The sequence below is a fragment of the Melanerpes formicivorus genome, unplaced genomic scaffold (genome assembly GCF_026170545.1).
Source record: "Melanerpes formicivorus ecotype bairdi unplaced genomic scaffold, bMelFor1.0.p_v2 SCAF_3087, whole genome shotgun sequence".
NCBI classification, from domain to species: Eukaryota; Metazoa; Chordata; class Aves; order Piciformes; family Picidae; genus Melanerpes; species Melanerpes formicivorus.
In genome coordinates, this window is record NW_027145438.1 from 12,326 (window position 1) to 20,488 (window position 8,163).

Here is an 8,163-nt window from a genome sequence, read left to right on the forward strand (position 1 = left end):
GGCCGAGGGGAGACCTTCTGGGTCTCTACAACTCCCTGAAAGGAGCTTGGAGCCAGGTGGGGGGTGGTTTCTTCTCCCAGGTAACTAGTGCTAGGACAAGAGGAAATGGCCTCAAGTCTCCCCAGGAGAGGTTCAGGTTGGACATGAGAAGAAATCTCTTCACTGAAAGGGTTCTCAAAGCCTGGCACAGGCTGCCCAGGGAGGTGGTTAAATCCCCACCCCCGGGCATGGGCTTGCTCTTCAGATGGTCAGTCTCACCCTGGATTTCCTTGGTCCATGAGATGAGGATATTGGCAGATGTTCACCTTCTACAAAAGACATCTGAGGTGGCAGAAGCCAGGCAGGAGCCTCAGGAGAGCAACAGCTCAGGGCCAGGGAACCCCCAGCAGAGGCTTGGCAGCAGCGTGGGGCTGGGATGAGGCAGCCAAGTGAGGATGGGGTGAGCCAAGCAGGTACCAGGGAGACCTGCTCTGGGACCAGGGCTGGGTGGGACCCAGGAGAAACCAGGAGCAGAAGGCAGTGCTGTAGCTGGAGGGGCTGCTCCAGTTACACAGCACCCTGCTGCGAGCAGCAGCGCCGGGGCAGGAACCCAGCGCTGAGAGCAGGATGCTGCCCGGCTGCCCCAGCTTGCAGGCCTTGCTCTGATGGCCACACAGTGTCCCTGCAGCTGCAGCTCCTTGGAGGGGTTTCCTGGAGGACACATCCCTCAGTGAGCCCCCCCCAAGCCTCTCCCCCTTCCTCCTCCTCCTCCTCCTCCTCTTCACACGCTGCCGGGGTTGTAGCACAGCAGGTTGAACTCCAGGTTCTCATCCCAGTGCCGGAGCAGGACAAAGAGCTGCTGGGCTGCAGCCTTCACCGTGGCCAGGCTGGATCCCTCGGGGAAGCCCTGCTGGCTCAGCCACAGGCTGGCTTTGGCGGCCACCAGCTCCCACTCGATGAAGTAGGAAGCTGAGCTGTGCTCCAGCCAAGCCAGGGCCACGGCCGTGGCCCACAGCATCCCCTCCGGCTCCGTCTGCCGCTGCAGCTCCACGTCGGAGAGCAGCTGCTGCACCTTGGAGCTGTCCATCTCCGAGGCCTGGCTGCCGCCGGCTGACCACTCCGGGGAGGAGAAGCGGCGGATGGTGATGGCCGGGGGGGACAGTTCCTTCTCAGCCTTCAGGGCTCTGGAGATGCTCTCCACGGCGCTGCCCGAGGAGTGGCGCAGGCGGCCGGCAGCCTCCGGCCCGGCGCCGGGGCCGGGGCCGACGTCTCTGGGGGCGGTGGGGCTCTTCCCGTGCCCATCAGGAACCAGGAGCTGCTGGCTGGAGCTGGGGCTGGGGCTGGGGTGCTCCCCGCAGGGAGAGGTCTTCTTGGTGCTGTAGGAGCTGGAGGGGCTGAGGGCCAGGCGGTGGCAGGCGAAAGGAGAGGTCCACTTGAGCTTCTCCATGGGGATGCTGACGGCGGCGCAGAAGGCTGAGTCGAGGAGGAAGGCACCGCAGGCCAGCTGCAGGGAGGCCTGCAAGGCACAGAGAGAAGCTCCAAGGTAGCAGCTGCTCGTGGGAGGCTCAGGGAAAAAACGGTAGGCATGGATGGAGCTCAGCTCTCCATCCCTGAGCATGGGAGCGTGGGGCACGGCCGTCGGGGAAGGCAGAAGGCAGGAGCCGGGGCGGGGGGGTTGCCCTGCCCTCTGCTTCCCAGCTGCCCCCAGGCAGCCCCAACAGGACCCAGGAAGGAGCTCCTCACCAGGGGCAGGTAGTCAGCGTTCTCATTGTCAGCCTCAGCGCTGGCTTCACTCCCTCTGCTCGGAGATTTGCTCATGAAGCCTTTGGCAGCTCGAATCAGCAGCCTGGTTTTGTCGAGGCTCAGCCTGCAGGAGGACAAGAAGGGTGGCTGTCACCTCCATGGCCCTCCCTGACACCCACCCTGCCCTCCCCAAAACATCCCTGCTCCCCAGGACACTGGCATCATGCTTGGTCTTTTGGGTGGTAGGTTGGACTTGATGATCTCAAAGGTCTTTGCCAACCTGGTTCATTCTGTACTCTGTCTCAGCTCAAGCTGCCAGCCCTGTGGGTTGTCCTCTTCAACCCTGTGGGTTGACCCACAGTGGTGCAAGACATCTGCCAAGGGCAGAGGAAGGTTTTATCTGGTCCTTACCTCGGAGCAAAGAGGCTCTCAATGGACTTTGGAGCTTGTGCAGAAGCAGCAGCCAGGCTCTGTAAAGGCCCTGGGAAGAAACACAAAGCTGGGGGTCGAGCAAGGTGCTGCAGGAGAGGGGGACATGGGGTGGCTTCTGCTGCTGCTGCTGGGTCACTGGCAAAATGATCCCAAAGAGCTCCAGGCTTGGGGCAGAGTGGTTGGAGGCTGCCCAGCAGTGAGAGGCTTGCTGGGGTTGGTGGACAGCAGCTGAAGATGAGGCAGCAGTGCCCAGGTGGCCAAGAAGGCCACCAGCAGCCTGGCCTGGGTCAGCAATGGGGTGGCCAGCAGGAGCAGGGCAGGGATAGTGCTCTGTGCTGGGCACTGGTGAGGCCACACCTGTACTGGGTTCAGATTTGAGCCCTTTGCTTCAAGAAGGACACTGAGGGGCTGGAGCAGGTCCAGAAAAGGGCAACAAAGCTGCTGAAGGGTCTGGAGAATGAGGGCTGGGGAGGAGCAGCTGAGGGACCTGGGGTGGTTCAGCCTAGCTGAGGCTGAGAGGAGACCTTCTGGCTCTCTACATCTCCCTGGAAGGAGGCTGGAGCCAGGTGGGGGTTGGCCTTTTCTCCCAGGGAACAAGGGATAGAGACAAAAGGAAATGGCCTCAAGTTGCCCCAGGGCAGGTTTAGGTTGGACATGAGAAGAAACTTCTGCCCTGAAAGGCTTCTCAAAGCCTGGCCCAGGCTGCACAGGGAGGTGGATGAGTCCCCACCCCCTGGAGAGAGCTTCAGAGCCACAGAGCTGTGGTGCTGAGGGCCATGGCTCAGCACCAGCCTTGGTAGAGTTAGAGAATAGTTGGTCTGGATGAGCTTAAAAGGTCTTTTCCAACCCAACCCAAATCCTCCTTCTCCCTTTGCCTCACTTCTCCTGTGTGGGCAATGAGATTGAAACACAAAGCTGAGTGAATCCAGACCCCAAACCCCCAAGGCTCTGTCCAGGCTGTGTCCTTTGCACCCCACAAAGACCCAGGTCTCATTTTAGACCATGAGGTTTCATAACCCTCCCAAAACCCTCCACAGTGAAGACCCCCCAAATCACAGACCTGCTGCAGCTTCAACCCTGGCAGCTGCCATCTGCTCCTCCCTTACCTTCGGGCAGCCCGGCAGCGCTCCCAGGCTGAGGAGGGAGAGGTGCTGCAGGGGCTGCTCTCCTCCACATCTGCAAGGGAGCAACCACACAGAACCAGAGAATCAATAACGCTGGAAGAGACCTCAGAGCTCAGCAAGTCCAACCTGGCACCCAACCACCTCCTGACAGCTAAACCATGGCTCCAAGTGCCACATCCAAGCCCCTCTTGAACACCTCCAGGGGCAGGGACTCCACCACCTCCCTGGGCAGCACATTCCAAGGGTCAGTTCCTCTTGCCTGGAAGAACTTTCTCCTCACCTCCAGCCTAAGCCTCCCCTGGCACAGCTTGAGGCTGTGTCCTCTTGTTCTGGTGCTGGGTGCCTGCCTGGGAGAAGAGACCAACCCCCACCTGGCTACAACCTCCCTGCAGGGAGTTGGAGAGAGCAAGAAGGTCTCCCCTGAGCCTCCTCTTCTCCAGGCTAAGCAACCCCAGCTCCCTCAGCCTCTCCTCACAGGGCTGTGCTCCAGACCCCTCCCCAGCTTTCTTGCCCTTCTCTGGACACCTTCCAGCAGCCTCAACCTCTTTCCTAACCTGAGGAGCCCAGAACTGGACACAGGACTCCAGGTGTGGCCTAAGCAGTGCTGAGCACAGGGCACAAGGACTTCCCCTGCTCCTGCTGGCCACACTCTTCCTGCTGCAGGCCAGGATGCCCCTTGGCCTTCTTGGCCCCCTGGGCACACTGCTGGCTCCTGTTCAGCTGCTGTCCACCACTCCCCCCCAGGTCCCTCTCTGCCTGGCTGCTCTCAGCTACTCTGCCCCCAGCCTGTAACACTGCCTGGGGTTGTTGTGGCCAAAAATGCAGCACCTGGCACTTGGATGTGTTCAATGCCATCCTGTTGGACTCTGCCCATCTGCCCAGCCTGGCAAGATCCCTCTGCAGAGCCCTTCTGTCCTCTAACAGCTCAACTCCTGCCCCCAGCTTGCTGTCAGCTGCACATTCACTGCTGATGGACTCAATTCCCTCCTCCAGGTCATCAATAAAGATATTGACCAGGCTGGGGGCCCAGCACTGATCCCTGGGGGACACCACTGGTGCCTGGCTGCCAGCTGGCTGTGGCACCATTCACCACCACTCTCTGGGCTCAGCCTCCAGCCAGTTCCTCACCCAGCTCAGAGTGCTGCTGTCTAAACCACATCAGCAGTGCCACCCAGCCAAACCACCATCACCCCAGGAGCAGGTTTCCCCAGGGGAGGTGGTGGAGTCCCCCATCCCCTGGAGGGTGTCCAAGAAACCTGTGTCCTGGCACTTGGGGCCATGGATTGGTGGCCATGGTGGGGTTGGGTTGATGGTTGGACTGCATGATCTCAGAAGCCTTTTCCAACCCCAGCAGCTCTGAGACTCTGTGATTTAGAAGCCTGATCAGGGCAATCTGAATTCAGCAGCAGATGTGACCAAGGTCCAACCCAAGCTGTCTTCATTAGCAAGGGATTTGGTGGCAAGCAACTGCCTCCCATCCCCTTGCCTCTAATTATCCTGGCTCCAGCCCCTCCTCCTTTTGGCTGCCTTAGGGCTGCCAATTAACTTCCCTGAGCTGTCAGCAGCCACTGCCTGAGATGTGGGAGCTTCAGGGGAAACTGCAGCTCCTTCTCCACCCAAGAGCATGGACCCCAGCCAGACATGTGCCTGGTGAGCACCACACTCCAAGAGGAAAGCAGAAGAGCCCAGGGAAGATGTCCCTCCATAGGCTAAACCCCTGTGGACCCCCCAGGGAGGAGACCAAGTCTTACTCATGCCATGGAATCCATCATCTCCGTGCTGCCCACAGGCTGGCTGGGGGTGGCCAGGAGAAGAGCCACGGTGCCTCCTGCTCCCTGAGCTCCTCTGGCTGCCCTGCTTGGCTGCTGCATGAGAAGGGAATCTGTCAGCCTCAGAGAGGGACTGGCACACACATGATGGCAATAACCCCCCCAAATAAACCTGCTGAGCCTGGGCACCAGTGGGCAGCCAGGCTGTGGTGGGACCTCAGAGGCTTTTGAGTGGCCATGGGGAAGGAGTTCTTGCCACCAAGAGCGGCAGGCAGGGCGCTAGGGTCAGCCACGGCCTCGGTTGGGTTTGCTCTAAGCAAGGCTCCTCAGGGGCACCCCTCCCTCCTGGGGCATCATCTCACCCCTCCCCCAGCCCCCCCCTCACCCATGTGGGGGTACTCCACGATGGTGGGCAGGTAGCTGTTGGTGCTGAGGTCCACGGGCAGGAAGGCTGTGTACTTGCTGATGACGTTGCAGGCCCTGCTGGTGTGCACAGCGTTGACCTGGTAGCGCCGCCCGGACCCTGCCGCACGACAGACAGCCGGCTCAGAGACCCCCTGCCCCGGGGCTTCCATCCACCCCTTGCACCCAGCTCCCAGCCTGGCCCTTCCAGACCCATCTCCATCCTTCCGCTCCAGGACCCACCTCCACCCTTGCATTCCAAGACCCACCTCCACCCTTGGGCTCCAAGACCCACATCCATCTTTAGCTCCAAGACTCACCTCCACCCTTGGGCTCCAAGACTCACCTCCACCCTTGGGCTCCAAGACCCACATCCATCTTTGAGCTCCAAGACCCACCTCCACCCTTGATTCCAAGACCCCACATCCATCTTTAGCTCCAAGACTCACCTCCACCCCTTGGATTCCAAGACCCACCTCCACCCTTGGGCTCCAAGACCCACATCCATCTTTAGCTCCAAGACTCACCTCCACCCTTGGGCTCCAAGACCCACATCCATCTTTAGCTCCAAGACCCAACTCCACCCTTGGGCTCCAAGACTCATCTCCATCCTTGGTCAGACCCACCTCCACCCTTGAGCTCCAAGACCCACCTCCACCCCTGGGCTTCCAGACCCACTCCAACCCTTGGGCTTCCAGACCCACCCTCCACCCTTGGATTCCAAGACCCCACATCCATCTTTAGCTCCAAGACTCACTTTCATCCTTGGGCTTCCAGACCCACCCCAACCCTTGGGCTTCCAGACCCACCTCCACCCCTGGGCTTCCAGACCCACCCCAACCCTTGGGCTTCCAGACCCACCCCAACCCCTGGGCTTCCAGACCCACCCCAACCTTTGGGCTTCCAGACCCACCTCCACCCTGGAGCTCTAAGACTCACCTCCATCCCTGGCTTCCAAGACCCACCTCCACCCTTGGGCTTCCAGACCCACCTCCACCCTTTGGATTCCAAGACCACATCCATCTTTACCTCCAAGACCCAACTCCACCCTTGAGCTCCAAGACCCACTTCCATCCCTGGGGTTCCAGACCCACCTCCACCTTTGGGCTTCCAGACCCACCCTCCATCCCTGGCTTCCAGACCCCACCCCAACCCTTGGGCTTCCAGACCCACCTCCACCCTGGAGCTCCAGGACTCACCTTCATCCCTGGCTTCCAAGACCCACCTCCACCCTTGGGCTCCATGCCCAGCAGGGCCTGGATCCCTCTAAACTCTGCCTACTCCTTTGCCTGCACAGCTGCATTTCGATGGAGAAGGAGCTGGACCAGAGCCAGGGAGATGTGCAGCCCAGAAGAGTGATGTGTGGCTGGTAAACCCTCTGAGCTTGGTGCCACCTCCCAGCTCCAAGTGACTAACTCCTTAAAAATCAATCCCTGTCACCCAGTGTGTGAAGCAGGGGAGCACAGAGGAGCAGGAGCTCAAGAACCTTCAGCAACCAAGCTGGGGAAGGGTCTGGAGAATAGGGCTGGGGAGGAGCAGCTGAGGGAGCTGGGGGTGTTGAGCCTGGAGAAGAGGAGGCTCAGGGGAGACCTTCTTGCTCTCTCCAACTCCCTGAAGGGAGGTTGGAGCCAGGTGGGGGTTGGGCTCTTCTCCCAGGTACCCAGCACCAGAACAAGAGGACACAGCCTCAAGCTGTGCCAGGGGAAGTTTAGGCTGGAGGTGAGGAGAAAGTTCTTCCCAGCAAGAGGAATTGGCATGGGGATGTGCTGCCCAAAACCTGGGGTGGTTTAGTCTTCAGAAGGAGGAGGCTGAGGGGAGACCTCATTGCTCTCTACAGCTCCCTGAAGGGAGGTTGGAGCTGGGTGGGGGTTGGGCTCTTCTCCCTAGTGTCAGGTGATAGAACAAGGGGCAATGGCCTGGAGTTGGGTTCAGGGGAGGGTTAGGTTGGAGATGAGGAATAGCTCCCTTCCTGCAGGAGTGGTCAGGGCCTGGCACAGGCTGCTCAGGGAGGTGGTGGAGTCCCCACCCCTGGAGGTGTCCAAGAGAACCTGTGGCCATGCTTTAGTGGCCATGGTGGGGCTGGCTGAAGGTTGGGCTGGGTGAGCTTGGAGGCCTCGTTCCAAGCCAAGCAACTCTCTGATTCTACGAGCAGCGAGGCTGCAGAAGCAGGAGGGAGGCGGAAGGCAGCTGGAGGGGGATCTCGTGTGGGAGCTGCGTGAGCTATTGCCTGTGATTTCCCTGGTGCCTGCCCAGCTGGAGAGGCTGCTGGAGCTGCTGGAAAGCCTGCTGCAGGCAGGGTGAGGGCTGGCCAGGAGCTGCACCTTACCGTGCTCGATTTCACACTCCTTCTCCGCCAGCTGCTCGAAGTCCCTGATGACCGACCTTGGCTGCCAGGTGGTGGAAGGTCTCACTCCACAGGTCTGTGTCCTCATCCACCTGGCTCTCCCTCTCTTGGAAGAGAGGGTGGATGTCAAAGGTGACCTCCCCACTGCACGGGCTCGTTGTTCCTCAGCCCCTTCACCACTGCCTTGCAGAAGCTCCCGGGGAGCTGCGGGCAGCCCCCCGAGGCGCAGTCCTGAGGCTCCCAGTCGGAGGAGGTCTCCGTTTCAAAGGTGAAGGAAGGGTGCTGGGCAGACTCTGCAGAGAGGGCAGGGCTGGCTAATCAATCCCACCCACCAGCAGTTCCCCTCTGCCACCCAGGAGCTGTAATCAGT

General features: G+C 60.4%; 1 protein-coding gene across 1 annotated transcript; it reads right to left on the minus strand.

Moving 5' to 3' along the window:
* Window positions 1-752: 752 nt before the first annotated feature.
* LOC137440495 (von Willebrand factor A domain-containing protein 5B1-like) lies at window positions 753-8,086 on the minus strand (the record flags this gene model as incomplete). The annotated part of the gene is given in 10 exon segments (XM_068136732.1): window positions 753-1,495; window positions 1,723-1,846; window positions 2,134-2,203; window positions 3,261-3,273; window positions 3,275-3,330; window positions 5,030-5,143; window positions 5,433-5,570; window positions 7,776-7,830; window positions 7,832-7,933; window positions 7,935-8,086. Coding segments are annotated over 10 exon segments (1,559 nt in total), but the record flags the coding sequence as incomplete, so codon positions are not given.
* Between the last annotated feature and the right edge of the window lie 77 nt (window positions 8,087-8,163).